This window comes from Stenella coeruleoalba (assembly GCF_951394435.1).
Source record: "Stenella coeruleoalba genome assembly, chromosome: 12".
Lineage (NCBI taxonomy): Eukaryota > Metazoa > Chordata > Mammalia > Artiodactyla > Delphinidae > Stenella > Stenella coeruleoalba.
In genome coordinates, this window is record NC_137158.1 from 64,783,603 (window position 1) to 64,800,921 (window position 17,319).

Here is a 17,319-nt window from a genome sequence, read left to right on the forward strand (position 1 = left end):
CTAGCTTGACTATCAATTGTTTGAGTGTTGGCAGCTGAAAACATTTGTGAATGAGAGGACGACAAATACCAGGGGGTTTGGAGTTGGAAGAAACTGCAGCCCCTGGTTTCACATGACCAGCACCAGCCCTGGGGCCTTGGTCACTACTGACTCTCTCTTCTAAGTGCCACCGGAAAAGTGCCGCACTCCACGCAGCCTCCAGCCCAGGCTCTGCAGGTTCTTACTGGAGAGAGGAGTATATTTTTATAATTCAAAACTTGAGATATACGGCCTGACAAGTATACCTAAGCCTACAAGGGGGCAGTGGTACAGAATACTTCAGTCTGGTTCTAGTCATTCTAGAAAATAAGCCGAGCCAAGGGGGAGACCAAGACAGCAAAAGGACCTAGAGCCGCCTCTCCACAACTCACGTTCCTGCAGAGCCAAGGTGGCTGACACCTATTTCTACAGGACACCCTCTAGGTGAAGACACTGCCCTTAGAATGCTATTTAATAAGGGGGTGTGGGGGGGGAGGGTAATAAGTATTATCAGCCATTGGCATCTTGGGGTGAACTGTCATCAGGACCTCTAAAAAGACTCCTAATAAGATCTTAGGGGGACGTGGCAAGGACAGTAAGGGACTAGAAGTGATTTCTCAACTGAAATGCTACCTCAATGGGAGGCCCCCCAGGGCCCTGGTACGCAGAAATGGAGATGGAAAATCAGTCAAGTGAAGCCCGCGGTTGATAGTGGTTCTGATTCCTAATTTTATCTGATTCCTAATTTTATCTAAGACTGGCTTTGCCCCTGCGAATTTCGAGGCTGCAGGGCCACGAGATCTGACGTCACTTCGAAACGGCATCTCACCAGCCTGGGGTCCGGGGCCGGCACGAATGCTGCGGACGGGGACCAAGGGCTGTGACTGCATATTTTTCTCGAAATCCCCCCGGGGGCCCAGAGTTGGGCGCTCCCCTACGAGCTCATCACGTGCGCAGTCCAAGCTTTGCAAATCCAGCGGAGGCCTGTGGTGGTTTTTAGGGTTTTCTTTCTTTATGATTTCCCTTCTTGTTCTCCACAGTTGATGATTTTCTGCAGAAAAACGGCTGAGAAAAAGAACCTATTTCATTTCCAGTTCCCATCACTGCGATTTCCACATGGATGTGACGTTGAGTCCAGCTTCCGAAATGCCCAGGTGACTCAAGCGGGGACACCCCGGGGCGGGGCGCAGGAGTTTCTCGGGCGTCTGGCGAGGCGGGGCGGGGCGGGGACGGGGCGGGGCAGAGCGCATCGGGCCTCCCGCGTCTCCTGCGCCCCCTAGCGGCAGGAGACCACCGGCTTCGGGCGCCCGGCCCGCGTCACGTGCCTGGAAAGTCCCTGGATGGAAATCCCCGGCTGTCCGCGGGCGGTAAAACAGAAAGGGAAAAAAGAGAACTGGCAGTCTGCAGCCTTGGCGGCGGCCAAGTGCAGCGAGCTAGGGGCCGCGGGGGCGGAGCGGCAAGAGCGGCCGTCGGGGAAACTGCGGCGGCAGCGGCGGCGGCAGCAGAGATCCGCACCCCCGGACCGGCCCGCGAACTAACCCCGAGCAGGGCGTCCATGGGGCGCCGCCTCCACCTGGCCCCGACCCCGACCGTGACCCCAGCCGGCGGCGCACGCCTGTCCTGACCTGGACTTGGAGTTTCTGCAGAGGATCGCGTGTCCCGAAGAGGTAACCCCCGTGTCCCTGTGCCGTCTCCCCCGGGCAAGGGCTGCGGGTGCGAGTTTGGCAGCGACCCGCGGGCTGGCTCCGTCGACCTGGCCTTGGTTTTGCAGCGGTTCCAGAGGGGAGTTTGTTGGCCGTTTGTACCCGTTGTAGGTTCTGAACTGCTGAGAGTTGAGGGGGCCGCGCCAGATGTTAGGGTGACAGCCGGGATTCAAGATCCAGCCAGCTGTTTCTTGCAGATAATGCAGAGAATTTGAAAGGCAGCTGCCTGCGGGGAGAGTCGCCCCCGGGGCCGCTTGGTCGCGGGTGGTCATTGGTGCTTTGCTCTTTGGCTTGTTTTTTTTGGAATCAAGCTCTGCATGCTTACGGCTACGTAGCCCTTGCAAACTGCTGTGGCCTCTTTCCAGATTGTTGTAGCACCAGCCCGAAGGTGTGGCATGTCTCAGGGGCAGCAAAACCCAGGGGGCGGGGAGCCAGGTCAGCTCAACTTCCCGGGGACGGCTTGCAGACACTGAGAGTTAAGCAGTGTCAGAGAAGTATGCGTGTAGCAGTGGGTGGTCGGCCTGCCTTTGGGGGCTCCAGCTTAGAGCATCTGCAGGCCCCTATCCCCCAGTCAGACTGTCTTTGTCAGTCGGGGTCGTCCCACATCCTGCCACCTGGCCCTTCAGGAAAGCCGTGGTATTAAGTAAGGAAGGAGCTCAGAACTTGAGACCGCTTTGTTTTCAGTTCTCCCTGCCTCTGATCTTCTTTCCTTGGAAAGCTGCTCTGGTCAAGTATCTCAGGGCAGCCTTCTGAGAGAACCAGTGTTATAGGGTCTTCTGGACCACAGCCCTAATGTCCCAGAGTATTAAACAGCCAGTTACTGCTTCAGTCTTGGTGGTCTAAAGTGCTTCTTTATTTTTTTTTCCAATTCTTTGTACAATTTTTGAATTTTTGGAGGGGTACTTTCTAAAAAGTCGATATTTGTTGATAAAAAGCCAGTGAGGTAACAAACATGAAAGAAATGTTACGGGTAATATTGTATGTCTTTGCATATAAGGACATTGCAATCATAGGTCAGAAATTCTTTATCACAGGTCAGATTATTCTTTAATCTTAAGTATGGAGAAGTCCAAGTCCTAGGCAGTTGGGCAGTGGGTTTTGATTTCTTTTAAGGAGGCAATTCTGCAGGCCGTGCGAGGCTGAACCTATGAGTGAAGTGACACCGGACTATCAAATATTGACATTTGCATGTCTTGCTTATGGTTCCAGCTCTCACTATTTGAGAACTTTGCTGAAAGATCTTAGGTGAAGAAGAAGATAAAAGAAGAGTCAAAAAAGCAAAAAAGAGGCTACAACTAGCTTGTTAGAAATCTTCCTCTTGCCTGTCTGTTTCCTTGTGAGGGCAGCAGGCACTCTGCAACCACAGGAGTGGTGTTCTGAGATTAGCAAGGGGCGGGTGTTGGAAGACCGGGCTTCTCAGCAAAGCCCTGCCCCTGGATGGTGTGGGACCTACCTGAGCAGGACCAGTCCTGCAGTTGCCGTAGATGGAGACTAAGGTGGTCATGCGATTTCAAGCCGGGGAATGAGGTTGTCTTTATCTTTAGCCTCAGCATCAAGCTGATGGTCAGGCAGTAGAAGTGTGTGGTCAGGCAGTGCTTGTTGAGTGACGGATGGACAAATGAATGACATTGTGAAAGAGGCATTTGCATGCCACCAAGGGGATGTGTGTGTGATCTTTTTATCCCTTCGTTGTGTCTGTGGTCCTGCCATGATTTTGCCCAAAGCCACCTGCAAGGAATATCTGACATCAAAGCAGAGATTACCATTTGACCCAGAGAATGACTTCTTCCAGGCATCATCCAGCTATCAGATAAGGAATCCTGAGCTAAATTCACCACGAGAAGACTCCTCAGAAGCAACCTCAGAGTCTTGTAGCGGCCCGTGAGAATTTAGACCATTTTATCAATGACTTTGAGAGAGCTGAGACCCACCAGGACTGGCTTCTCTGTAATCTAGGTTTCTTCTCCCTCTTACATTGGTTTAACTTCTTTCTCAGCTAGAGGCTTGCCCCGGTAAAGAGTATGACACAAGAGTGGGATTAACAAATGCAGTGAAACTTCCTAGGGGCTCTCTTCGTGCTCTGAAAATGTCTTTGTCTTCATCTTGGAAATTAGGATGGATGGCAAGGCACCCTACTAAGGGCCAGTGAATGTGAGCTGGCTCTCCACAAAGCTCTGCTCTGTAAAGATCCCACGTTACATCATTCCATCATTCCATGCTGTTGGCATGGGTTGGAGATGCTGGGGTTTGCCCCCCTCCTCTTTCATTTGTCCTGAGTGGTCCCTCTGGCTGAAACTTCTTTCCTTGTCTGCTTCCAGACTTTTATTTCTTTCCACCAGTCGATTATGCTTGAAGATTTCAGGGTGAAGACAGGGTGCAAAATCCATCTGAGTGTTGGTACCTGGAGGACGATAATAAAATTTGGTTAACGGTTGAGTTGAAGTAATACAGTTAATTCTGTAATTATATAGAATATAATTCTGTACTTCTAATAGCTGCTCTTGGAAGTATAGAATTTATTATTCTATTATCGTTATTGTTATCATTATTCTATTTTTTATTCTGATGTTGTTAAGTTCAGTGGAGAGGTTCTGAAAGACCGCTGACTGCTCTTAAAATTGCAAAACATCTTGCTGGGAATAAGCTTTTTTGTTGGTTATAAAACATTCAGTTTAACTCTTTGTATATTACAATACATTTTACAAGTATACGCTTTATAAATATTTCTTTTGGGGACTAAAGAGAAGAATCCAATCAACAGACTAGGTGGCAGCATAAAATTGCAGGATTTTTCGCAAAATATTTATTGTCTTTCCAGTATAGGGAGGGAGTGCTTGAAAGAGGTAAATCAAGACTTTGCCTAAGAGCGAGGGTTGCTTGGTGGTGCTGTTAGGAAAGGAGCCAGACTTGTCAGGACTACATTGTGCCTGTAACTGGCATTCAGGGCGCCTCAAATCCAGTGGCTGCCCCAGAGCAGCATCAGGATGGAGTGGGATTTTCAGTCGGTTACGAGGCACCATACCTGTTGCTGACAGACAGGCATGGCTCCCTGACAGATGTTACTGAAAACATGGGTTATTCCCCTCCTCCTCGTTGCCCACTCCCCGCCTTCCTTCTCTTGTTTAGACTAATCTTTAAAAGTGATGTAACTTAAAACAGTCCGGTGTGAGTTCATCTTTGGGGCCAGCTAGTATCCTGGGAGTAGAGGTGACTAAGATCTTTTGCCTACCGCTTAGGGTAATGACAAGATCAAACACTGGGGTTTCCTGTAGGCAGGTATATAGGAGTCATATCAAAGCTGAGCTAACGGCATGGGGTTTTCTTTCCCTCCTCTTCAGGTGTTGGAGAGCACCATGGGTGAGCAACTCCTTCCTCTGGCTTTGTATTTGAGCAATATGCGGAAAGCTGTGAAGATAAGAGAGAGAACTCCAGAAGATATTTTTAAACCTACCAATGGAATCATTCACCATTTTAAATCCATGCACCGGTACACGCTGGAAATGTTCAGGACTTGCCAGTTTTGTCCACAGTTTCGGGAGATCATCCACAATGCTCTCATCGACAGAAACATCCAGGCCTCCCTGGAAAGCCAGAAGAAGCTCAACTGGTGCCGAGAAGTCAGGAAGCTTGTGGCGCTGAAAACAAATGGTAAGACCTGCTTTTGTCTGGGGGCCGGGGTAGCTCCCACCGGGCTGGGTGCCCATTTATTAGAAGGTAATAGCACCAGTCCAAATCGAATCTCTTAAGGCCGCAGGTACCTTAGTATAGAGATTCTATAAGGGGCACGTAACGAAAGCAAGCTTGTTTTGTGAATATTTTAATTAAGGATATTTTCTAGTGTATGTTAGACAGCAGAGCGCACTGAGGCTTTAAGAATGCATTTCTAGACACCATGCACCTATTAAGTATATGTGTATGGTATGTATGTATGACTTCTGTATGTAATTCTTGCAACTGTTTAATCATCTGTGAAATACCCTTCCCTAGCCAGTAATGGAAATATCAAAAGGCTTTAAGTTCAAAAGGAAAGCATTGTGTGAAAACTGGTGGCGTTTCCCACTGTCATTAGAAAATGCTTGTGATGATGGCCTTACACTTCTTGAATCAGTGACACATTTTATGGGTTAACCAGTGACTGTTGTCAGCTCCTCCCTTACCTGGGTTCTGTTGCCCACAGTCCCATGATACGAACTAGAAAGATACCTGAGATTTTTAGTGCAGGTTTTAGACCTCTACTTCATGTTTTTTTGGGGATTCCTAGTACTGTACTGCATTTCTTGCTGTCTGTGACTGTCTACCCAATGGCCGTTTATGACTAGTAGGTGTTTCCTGTTCTAAGCTTTACTGTTTTGTCTTTTGTTTATTTCCTTTAAGCAAGAGTATGCACATCACAGAAACATTCGAGCATACTGTTTCATGCAGATACAAAATTCTACTTTATAAATGTAGCGAATCATTACAAGAAGCAAGTAGGCTGCTTATATTAAGTAAGGCCTTTTTCTCAAAAGGCTCCTGGCCTTAGATCAGTGACAATCGTAAACCATCCCGATCAAAATAATATGTCGAAGGGCAAAATTAGTACATCCTTGTTGACAGTGAGATGATAAGAACATCAACTTAAATAAATTGGTACATTCACTTTGGCCATTTTTGACTTGGGTAACTTGGCACGATTGAGGGGCATGTTTTTTTCCTTTGGTTCTGGGAGTTAGCATCACCTTAACATCTTGCTTTTATTTTTGAAGCATAGATTCTTAGAAACATAGAAAGAAAACTGGGGCTATGTAGTATTTATGTTGTTCTTGGCATTAAGTCAAGTGATGCTTAGAAGTAGTTAATTATGTGAAGTCATCATCAAGGGGTTTATGTTCCTGACAGTTTGTGGTTTTAACTCTCTCCCATTTGGTTACAAAAAGACGTGGGAAAGTTGGAAAGAAGAGATTCTGCCAAATTAGAAATGTGGTGGAAAGAGAAAAACCATATTATCATGAACTAAACTGAGATTTTAGGGTTAACTTGCTCTGGTTCCTTAAGAGAAAAAATTGAATATAAAAAGTAAATACTGGTTTTGCAAAGATAGGTCATTTAAATCAAGGATTCACGCTACAAACAAAACTACAAAAGCAAGTGCATTCTGATATCATTTTCTGAGAAGTAAGGATTTTTAGGCTCAGAATCCTTTTATTTCACCACTTGAAAAAAAATTCCTTAAAATTCTGGGAAAGGAAGAAAAGATATTTAGGGGAAGGAAGGAAACAAATGACTTTTCCTCTCTGATTTTATTAGCACTTTTTCTTTAAGCCTTCCCCCTATAGGAGGGCTCTACAAAGTCAATGGTCTGTTTGGGGAGGGGGTGATTCACAAGTTTGCATTTGAGGATATGAGACTGTGGTGAATGAGGAAGGGAGTAGGTGGCATAAAATTGAAACTTCATGTGAAAAATTCCAACGTCTATTGGCTGCAGCGATTTCACTTGTATAATGAGTAGCCCTATTCCAGCTCACCCTGACCACACCCACTTGGAAAGTCCAGGGTGCACTTCGCACTTTAAATGTCTACACACCAGAACAAAAAGTACAATAGCTGTTGCTCAATTGCTAGTCAAATAACTTAGCGCTGGGGAATTCCAGATGTTACTTAGGGAATTTTATGCTGGTGCATCTCAATAAAGAACTGAAAGTAAGCACAAGAAGAAAAAAAGCCTTATCTTTGCTCTAGATTTTGCAAAGGGGAAATTTCAACAGAATGCAGTTGTTGCTACATTTCTGCCAAGACACAAGCCTTGAGCGATCTTTTTGGTTCATTGCTTTGAATGTTTATTTAGCTAGTTTTTCTAAGTGTGTAAATTGAACGGATACTGGCTGTGGATACATTTTTGAGAGGTGGTTGTTGTTTTTGTTTACAGTTGACTATAATTAAGACTTGATAAAATTTCAAATGGCTTTACTGCCCCGTAGAACAATGTAAGAACACGATTGAACTTTTCTTTATAAAAACAATTATGCACTTCCCAAAAGAGACTAAGGAGTTAACTTTTTTAATATTAAACAGACCTCCAAAATGTTTATTCTTTGGAGTTCAAAAAGCAATGCAGTCTCATGAATTGTGGATTTTAACCTATAAAAGCAGCAAAGTTGATAGAATAAGATTAGACCTATCTTTTTCTCAAAAGCCTCAAAATTCTTCAAGTGCCAGCCCTAAACACTGAATTATTTTCAAATGTAGACATCGAGGCCCTCTTTAAACTCTGAAAAAGGACTCTAATTGCTAACAGGCGGGTTCACACAAGGCATTTCTGGGGGTGGGGTGGGCAGGCAGTAGGTAATTCAGTCTTCTCACTCCCACTTTACAGACCAGGAGAGGAAGCTCCCAGGCCCCAAAGGCTGTGGTGGGATGGTCAAGTCATGTACCACTGAGTCATGGCCAGGCCGTCCCTGTCTAGTAAATGGAGCCAGACCAGCTTCCTGGTTTGAGCATGTTACCCTGGGGGTTCTCTCTCAGAGTCAGAGAGCAATAGTGCCAGCGTCTTAGCCAGAAAAGCAAGGCATGTTAGAAAGGAATGGACTTCAGAGATCATAATCCAATGTCCTCATTTCCAAAGAGGAAAAATACTCGAAGGTTAAGGAATTTCCCCCCAAGGTCACCTAAACTAGTTAGGGCAGAGCCAGGCTGGAACCAAGGGCTCCTGGCTCTCACTCCCTGATTCCTTGGCTCTGTTAGTGTCATTCATTCAAAATGAGAGTTAAAAGAATGATACGTGTTTTTTCCGTTAAAGCTGTCATCACCTTGTGAAATGTTACCAGTTGGCCCTTCGACTAAGACATTAAACCACTGGCGTTTCTCACAAGCGCTATTGGGTCCCCGCATGGTAGCCGTAAGGCTAGTTTATTCTGTAAACCCCCGCTAGGCCTTAGATGTAGGTTGCCTGAATTGGCTTCCCTTCTGTCCTCAGGTGACGGAAACTGCCTCATGCACGCTGCTTCCCAGTACATGTGGGGTGTTCAGGACACAGACTTGGTCCTGAGGAAGGCGCTCTTCAGCACCCTCAAGGAGACGGACACCCGCAACTTTAAATTCCGCTGGCAGCTGGAGTCTCTGAAGTCTCAGGAATTCGTGGAAACGGGGCTTTGCTACGATACCCGGGTATGTTGTGTTTCCTCATCCAGCATCTATTGACAGAGCTCCATGGTGGCAAAACAGTACCTTCGGCCAGTCCCTGCTCTCAAGGAGCATGTGATTTGCCGGGTCACATGAACCTGGCAAAGCAGAGTCAATGGAAAACACCAGAAACCTCCTGTGGGATGGACCTGAGGCTCTTGTCACTGCTGGGAGGCTCCAGGGCAGCAGCTTCCCAGCTGGGGAGTCATTTTTGAATGATCTTTCTGATCTCGGGCTTCCCTGTGGCGTTTTCGTTGTTTTCCAGTTTGATTGCCCTTCTCGTGCTTTACTGAGCCAGCCCATCAGATTCAGACGGGCGCCTCCCCATTTTCAGTCACAAGTTTGGGATTTTTGTGCACGTTTGGATGAGGAGCGTTGACATTATGCCTCATCAGGGATTTTTTTGAAAGCAGGTGCTGTCCCCATCCTCCCCTACTTCTGAGTTTGCCTTGTAGTGGAAAAAAGTAAGGGAAGAAAACCAAAGTGGGGACAAAAGGGTGATCGTTTAAATGATAATTTCAAGAAAGGGTAAAAGTAAGCCGAGGGATACAAGTGATAAATTATAGACTGAAGCCAGAATTGTTTTTTAGTGCAGAGTACATTCAATGATTTCTTTTCTGTCCCCTTAGAACTGGACTGATGAATGGGACAGCCTTGTCAAAATGGCATCCACGGACGTACCAGTGGCCCGCAGTGGACTTCAGTATAATTCACTGGAAGAAATACACATATTCGTCCTTTGCAACATCCTCAGAAGGCCGATCATTGTCATTTCAGGTGAGATGCCTGCTGATGGCTTATCTGTATTTAAGTGCTTTTCAGCTTTAGTGCTTTACCTCTTAGGAAAACCCATGCTACCAAAGTTACAGGAGACCATAGTTAAATGGAATCTGATGAAAGCCACGGAGGGCCTTATCTTTTCTTTCTCTTTCCTTAAACAGACAAAATGTTGAGAAGTTTGGAATCGGGTTCCAATTTCGCTCCTTTGAAGGTGGGCGGAATTTACTTGCCTCTCCATTGGCCTGCCCAGGAATGCTACAGATACCCCATCATTCTCGGCTACGACAGCCAACACTTTGTACCCCTGGTGACCATGAAGGACAGTGGACCTGGTGAGAAAACTAAGCATCTATTCACGTTTGTACTTGCTGGTAGATACTGGTACACCCCGTTCCTCCTGAACATCAGGGTTTGCTCTTTTGCTCCTTATTGAAAGTCTCATTTAAGTATATTAGTTTTATTTAAATACAGTGTTCTGTCAGCTGTTTAGCAACAGTGATGGAATAGCAGTCATCGTAATGCGCCCCCAACTTTTTGTCTATAGTTTGGGAAGCACTTTCAGCATGTTAGTGGCAAGTAGGAGATAATGTATATTACTGCTACCATTTCTTAATTAGCCCCGTAATACAGTGCCTGGCATGGGGCAGGCAAATGTCTGGCAGGTTAGGTATTATTGTAATAGCTTAATGAGGAACTAATAAGGCACTTTACAAATGCTTAGGTACATTATTTTATTTCATTTCATCTTCACGGCATCCCTGTGGATGCAGTAACCTTATAGTACAGATGAGGCACTTGAAGCTCAGAGAAGTTAAATAACTTACCTGATGTCACAGAGATGGATGTCAGGACTCGAACCCAGGTCGATCTGGTTCTGAGTGTGGGATTTGACCAGTAAGACCTCCTGCCTCCAGGCTGCTTAATGTGCTGTGGGCGTCCTGGAAACCGTGTGGGGGTTTTTTGGTTTTTTTAAATTTTATTTATTTTTGGCCGCATTGGGTCTTCGCTGCGGTGCGCGGGCTTCTCATTGCAGTGGCTTCTCTTGTTGTGGAACACGGGCTCTAGGTGCGTGGGCTCAGTAGTTGTGGCTCATAGGCTCTAGAGCGCAAGCTCAGTAGTTGTGGCGCACGGGCTTAGTTGCTCCGCGGCATGGGAGATCTTCCCGGACCAGGGCTCGAACCCGTGTCCCCTGCATTGGCAGGCGGATTTTCATCCACTGCACCACCAGGGAAGTCCCAACCGTGTGTTTTTTATTAGAGTTTAGTACAGTTTGTTTCCCCATTTGATTTTGTGGCTAGATAATACTTTTCCCCTCTGTAATTGTATCCTTTCTGCATTTTCAAAATGTAGTTGTTATATATATGGCCTCACACATAATCTCATTTAGTAGAATCATATTTTGCTGATGTGTTATTTTTTTCCCTCAGAAATCCGAGCTGTTCCACTTGTTAACAGAGAGAGAGGAAGATTCGAAGACTTAAAAGTTCACTTTTTGACAGATCCTGAGAATGAGATGAAGGAAAAGCTCCTGAAAGAGTACCTGATGGTGATGGAAATCCCTGTTCAAGGCTGGGACCACGGCACCACCCATATAATTAACGCTGCAAAGTAAGCAGTTTGTTTTTCGCTCTATGCCTTGTCATCTTTAAGCTGCTGCTACCCCAAAGACCAACAGTAAAGTTATTCGAAGCTGGTTTCCTCCAGCGTGAAACAAGTTTAGGGGCTTGTGTGTGAGTCAGAGACCATCACTTCAGGGAGCACTAACTTGGGTTTCAAATGGGAACAAGTAATTTATCCAAAATGATTTTTCTGCATATCTGGTTGCTGAGTGTCAGCCCTGTGGCTTTAAAAAGTGCGTTCACATCGAGGATGGGCTTTGTTTTGTTTTTTTTAATTGCCCTAGTGCTAGACTAGCAAGCGAAAATTCTTAGAGACAAAACACTCATTCTCCTGGCTTCTGGGTAAGGCAGACACACCAGACGCAGACTGCGCTGTAGAATGTGTTTATGTGGCAGGCGCGTGACTTGGCCGCATGGGGCGGGGAGGAGAGACCCAGAGTACAGGTTGTACAGGTATCAAAATTTTAAACACTGGCTTGATGATAAAGAGATGCCCATTTCCTAGAACTTTGAAATGCACACGACCGAGAAGGCCTAAGAGAATCGGTTTCTCAAAGTGGAGATGAACAAATTACAGAGTCAGAAGTCAGTATGTAACGCCTGATGGTGTGTCTGCCTCTTAGTTACTGCTCGTGGCAGTTACCACTAATAGAGACCAGGTGCCTGTTTAAAATTAATAAAGTAAATTGATAAAGAAAAATACAGAACACATTACAAGGTAGTTTGTACTATAAAGTAAGCTCGTCCCAAATGAATACCTTGAATAACATTTCACTAGAAATTTGGTCTCTGAGAAGTTAGAAAGTAAAAGTGACTTTTTCAAAGAGGACGAGGGTAATTAAGTGTAGAAGCAACCCCTGAGGAGCCCTTTCTTTAGAATTATCTATAATTTGGGCTGGGCCAAAATTAATTAAATAAGACTGATTCTCAAAATAATGACGTCTTCTCAACAGTATTGGACTGTGTTACGTTAGAGGTGCAAAGTCTTCATCACAGGCTGCATTTCAGTGAATGGTTATGAAGTTATTACCACAGTCCACATTTTAAAAGTTTGCTCTATGATCTAGTGGTGTAAAGTTGTGTGTGTGTGTGTGTGTGTGTGTGTGTGTGTGTGTAGTCTCATGTTTCTTTTCCTTTTGGTCTTTAGGTTGGATGAAGCTAACTTACCCAAAGAAATAAACCTGGTAGATGATTACTTTGAACTTGTCCAGCACGAGTACAAGAAGTGGCAGGAAAACAATGAGCAGGGGCGGAGAGACACGCACCCCCAGAATCCTTTGGAACCTTCCGTCCCCCAGCTTTCTCTCATGGACATCAAATGCGAAACGCCCAACTGCCCTTTCTTCATGTCCGTGAACACCCAGCCTTTGTGCCACGAGTGCTCGGAGAGGCGGCACAAGAAACAAACCAAAGCCCCAAAGCCCAACTCCAAGCCGGGCCCTGAGGCGCTGCCCCGCCTGGTGCTCGGGGCCTCCCGGGGGGAGGCCTGGAGCCCCGAGGAGCCCGCCGGGGGTCCCCACTCAGCCCCTCCGACAGCACCCAGCCTCTTCCTGTTCAGCGAGACCACGGCCATGAAGTGTAGGAGCCCCGGCTGCCCTTTCACCCTCAACGTGCAGCACAATGGCTTCTGCGAGCGATGCCACAACGCCCGGCAGCTTCCCGCGGGCCACCCCTCGGACCCTGCGCAGCATCTCGACCCCGGCAAGTGCCGAGCCTGCCTCCAGGACGTCACCAGGACGTTTAATGGGATCTGCAGTGCTTGCTTTAAAAGGACTACAGCCGAGCCCACCCCGAACCTCAGCTCGAGCAGCCCCCTCTCCTGCCACCAGCGCTCCAAGTCTGACCCCTCACAGCTCGCGCAGAGCCTCTCTCCGCATGCCTGCCGCAGAGCCGGGCCCGAGGCTCCCTCTGGCCACCGCTCCTCGGCCGCACGGACTCCAGGGGACAGGACGGGGACAAGCAAGTGCAGGAAAGCGGGCTGCATGTACTTTGGGACTCCAGAGAACAAAGGCTTCTGCACGCTGTGTTTCATCGAGTACAGAGAAAATAAACGTGAGTGAGAGGATGGGTTTCACCCGTTTCAAAACCCCTCGTAGAAGGCAGTTTGCCCCTGAAATTCAAGAAGGGAGCCCCTTCAAGAAAGGGCTGTGGCGTTGAGTGTGCCTTGCGTGGGGGGGACAGTCACGGTGGCTCTGCCGGCACACCTGGAAGCAAAAGCACAGAACAGCATGTTCCAAAACCCGCAAGAGCGCTGTGGGTAGAGTTCAGAGGATTTGTTTTTATAAGGTCATGTGGTGTAGTGTTTCTAAGGTAGAATTTAGACGAGACTTCTTTTGAAACTCTGGCATACTAGAGAAAATTCAGAACCTGATGAGTGGTAGCTGGAAAGAGAGCGGCCTTCACTGACGTCGTAAGAGTCCATTTGTGGTTTTTGAAATCTCAAATTTGAAAGAAGGATGGGCACTTAATGTCTCTGCTTGTTCTGTTCCTGTGACCGACCAGTGCGGGCTGTTCCAAAGGGAGAGATCTGTAAAGTCAAAGATGTTTTTATTACAGTATTATTTCTGTTGGTTATTTTGCTAGGTTTCTGAAAGGTTGCTCTCGTAGGTAGAGCGCAGCTGGTCTAATCTGTATTAGGAACCTGTCTGTTTTTCCCTGACGTCAGCATCTGTCCACTTGGTGAACCGTACGTGTTACTGATGAGCCTCTGCTCTCTTGTAGATTTTGTCCCTGCCTCAGGGAAAGCCAGCCCCACGGCCTCCAGGTTCCAGAACACTGTCCCCTGCCTGGGCAGGGAATGCGGCGCCCTTGGAAGCAGTGTGTTTGAAGGATACTGTCAGAAGTGCTTCATCGAAGCTCAGAACCAGAGATTTCATGAAGCGAAAAGGACTGAAGAGCAGCTGGTGAGACATCTTGAGGGACGTCCCCCTCTCCTGTGGGCCCCGCCTCCTTGCTAGAGTGATAAGCAGGCTTTCCTCCCTGCTGAGTTCCAGGGAAAAACCAGGGGAAAAGTCAGCCTGGCCCCCAGGGCTGGAAGCGCAGCAGTTCCTATTGATTTTCATGGCCTAAGTTTACTTTAGGTTCATTTTAAGAAGCAAATAAAACCAGCCGTGGAATAAAACCCGTTAAAGCCTCCGAAAAGCCAAATGGCGATCAGAGGCTTCTTGGATTTGTAGCAGAAGTGCCGACTTTCTTAAGTAATCCCCTTATTATGAGATAGAAGGAAAAGGCAGAACGTCCCAGGTGCCTCCACTTACTGGCATATAAGAAAAGCAAACATTCATGGATAGACGCCTCTCCTGCTGGTTGGAGGGTGGTAGGGGATCTGTCTAAATGAGGGCAACTTAGTATTAATCCAGACGGAAGCGAGCTGGGCCAGCCTTTGCCGGCCTCCGTGTTAGGGATGGTGATTCCACCGGGCCTCCCTGGGGCCAGATCTGTTTTCTTGGGATGGGGAGGAAAGGTCCTTGGAGGCTCCCGTCCATAGACCGCCCGCCGTCCGCTTGGTCAGGCAGGTGCCCTTCACCACACCCAGCCCTTTGTAGAACCCACACCGTCGGATGAGATGAGATGTGGGTCCCTGAACAATGAATGTGACAGTGGTTCTCTCTGCTCTCTCCACCCAGAGGGCGAGCCAGCACAGAGACTTGCCCCGAGCCACCCAGAGCACCTCCTGGTCCAAGTGCACGCGGGCCACCTGCAGGAACATGCTGGCCTGCTGCAACCAGGAGCTGTGCATGGAGTGCCAGCACCTCGGCCAGCGCGTGGCTGCCAGCGCCCGGCGGCCCGAGCCCGTCCCTGAGGAGCCCCCCACGCAGCGCTGCCGGGCCCCCGCCTGTGAGCACTTCGGCAACGCCAAGTGCAATGGCTACTGCAACGAGTGCTTTCAGTTCAAGCAGATGTACGGCTAACCTGACCCAGGGGGCCAGCCCCGGCCCGGAGGGACCTGGAGCCTTAGCCCGCGTGGCGCTGTGCTCCCAGCGCCCCGGTGCCACCCGAGGGTCCGGCCCTGCACGGTGGGCCAGGGTGTCTCTGAGCAGGGCAAGAAAGAAGCTCTCGGTCACCGGCCTGGAATCTGAGCAAAGCGTGTGACTGGCTGCGGGTTGTGTGGGCTCCAGCCCACGCCTCTCCTTCCAAGCAGGCGGCCAGGAACCTCATGGACTCAGAACGCGTGCCAGGACTGCTGCCTCATCTTTAGAGAAAAGGGAAAAGACGCAGGTCAGGCGGGCTGGGAAACTCGGAGCCAGCCCCCCTGCCCTCCATCAGCATTTCTCCGAGATGGGGAGCTGAGGCCCACAGGCCCTGTGCCGGAAGCTCGGGAAGCTCAGGGATAACGGGCAGGCTCAAAGTGCCGGTCGTTCACGGTTTCGCCCTACCTGCCTCGTTCCTTTCCCACGGACACGGCAAAAACGTCCACAGACTGTGACGCTGAGGCTGCTGGGACTGAACAAGTCCACGGTGAAAAGCACACCAGCTGCTCTTTACAATATGCACCTTGTAAGACCCAGAATATTCTCAGTGGGCAGATGTGTAACTCTTTTGGTTATCACTGTCTTTACTTCTAAAGCTTAACTTGAACTGAGGTGAGCGTACACCTGGTTACACATATAATGGCCCCTTATGTTACATATGAGGGAATTTTGTTTGTTACGTTGCGCTGCTGCCCTAGAAGTTTAAGTAAGAAGACTGACTGATAATAATAACCTATTTTCTGGTTGTTGTAGGGGCACGCACGACTCGTAGACACAGCCTGCCTGAACTCCACCAGCAGAGTCTTGTGTCTGCGTAATCACTTTATTTATTTTATTGCAAACTTTAAGGTTATTTAAGTGAAGCTGTTCCTTCTGGTCTGCAGAAATTGCTATACTGTCTTCTTGAGATAACATACTGGCTTTCGGTCATGTTATAGACACAGCAAACTCCTTACCGCAGTAGGGGAGTCGACCTTTTCCACACATTTTGGAAAGAAGAAGTCGCATCGCAAATAAATTCATTAAACTCTCACGCTTCCTCGTGAAACTTTGGTCAGAGCCACTTCCCAGCCCTCCGATGAGAAACCATTCTCCACAGTGTGTAGACGCTTCTGCGTATCCTACCTCCTTAGAGAGACGATTGGGAAGGAGCGGGGATGAGATTGGAGAAGGTCACGGGGAAATCTGGAGCCTTTGGTGATGGTTTTGTTTGCTGTGTTAATGCTGTGTGCTGGGGTGCAGGGCAGTGACCTCGTGGCCACCTTAGCATTGGGACAGCACAACCTTGTAACCATGAGTACGAGGAAATTTCTTTCTGTCCTTGGCCTGCAGTTTCTCTGTGTGTTTTGTGTTACTCTCATACTTGTTCTAGAAAAAAAAGGAAGGGAAACACATTGTCCCCAGAGGTAAAGGCTGCTATTTTTTTGCGGGGGGGGGTCTGGACTTAGAACCTGAAAAGTTTGGCAATCTGTAACTAATTCTCCATGGTCTTTACTTGTCCTATGTGATGTGTTTTCCCCTTGAGATACCATAAGCCTTTTTCCTTGCAGATCTCTTTATAATGTCTCTCTAAAGATTTCGCATAAACTTCAGTGTTTTCATTTAGTTCTTTGAAAGTTGCTATTTTAATATTTTGTGTATCAATATTTTCATTCTTAATGTGAATAAATGGGATTATTTATACTTATTATAGAAGACATTTGAAATTTGCACATTTAGTTGTCTCTGATAGAAAACTGTTGACTCTCTATTGGCTTTCTTCAAGTTTTCCTAAATTTAAATGTAACTTTTCACAGAAGTCAAGATTAAAAAGTAAATTATTTAAGAACAAATGTTGATGTTTTCTGTTTACGAATGATGAAAGAAAAAGGCCCCAATATTAAGACCACACTTCCCAAACAACTTTATTTCAAGAAACACCTGGGCAGGGGGTACATCTCTCACCCATAGGTATTAAGAGAACTTACTGTTAAGGGTAAGGCATCTGGTTTAACAGGGAAGACATGGAGGCCCAGAGGGAAGTAGGAAAGATGTGCCAGTGCCTGTTACCTGTGCTCCTCTGAAGTTTCC

General features: G+C 47.4%; 1 protein-coding gene across 2 annotated transcripts; it reads left to right on the forward strand.

Moving 5' to 3' along the window:
* The first annotated feature begins 1,175 nt into the window (after window positions 1–1,175).
* TNFAIP3 (TNF alpha induced protein 3) lies at window positions 1,176–16,999 on the forward strand. 2 transcript variants are annotated; one of them, XM_079939187.1, is made up of 8 exons: window positions 1,176–1,685; window positions 5,060–5,369; window positions 8,674–8,864; window positions 9,509–9,656; window positions 9,821–9,991; window positions 11,087–11,267; window positions 12,426–13,330; window positions 14,000–14,858. In XM_079939187.1, the coding sequence occupies exons 2-8, from the start codon at window positions 5,075–5,077 to the stop codon at window positions 14,233–14,235; spliced, it is 2,127 nt and encodes a 708-aa protein (XP_079795313.1). In that variant the 5' UTR covers window positions 1,176–1,685; window positions 5,060–5,074; the 3' UTR covers window positions 14,236–14,858. The 2 variants fall into 2 exon arrangements, with proteins under 2 accessions (XP_079795313.1, XP_079795314.1); XM_079939188.1 differs by lacking the exon at window positions 1,176–1,685 and adding an exon at window positions 14,905–16,999 and having other exon boundaries at window positions 14,000–14,181.
* Window positions 17,000–17,319: the final 320 nt, after the last annotated feature.

What these genes read in the sequence shown, in the direction of transcription:
- TNFAIP3 (XM_079939188.1), top strand. Translation starts at nt 5,075, where the DNA reads ATGGGTGAGCAACTCCTTCCTCTGGCTTTGTATTTGAGCAATATGCGG. An exon ending in CATGAAGGACAGTGGACCTG is followed by an intron (nt 9,992 to 11,086) that starts GTGAGAAAACTA and finishes TTTTTCCCTCAG; the next exon opens with AAATCCGAGCTGTTCCACTT. An exon ending in CGAGTACAGAGAAAATAAAC is followed by an intron (nt 13,331 to 13,999) that starts GTGAGTGAGAGG and finishes GCTCTCTTGTAG; the next exon opens with ATTTTGTCCCTGCCTCAGGG.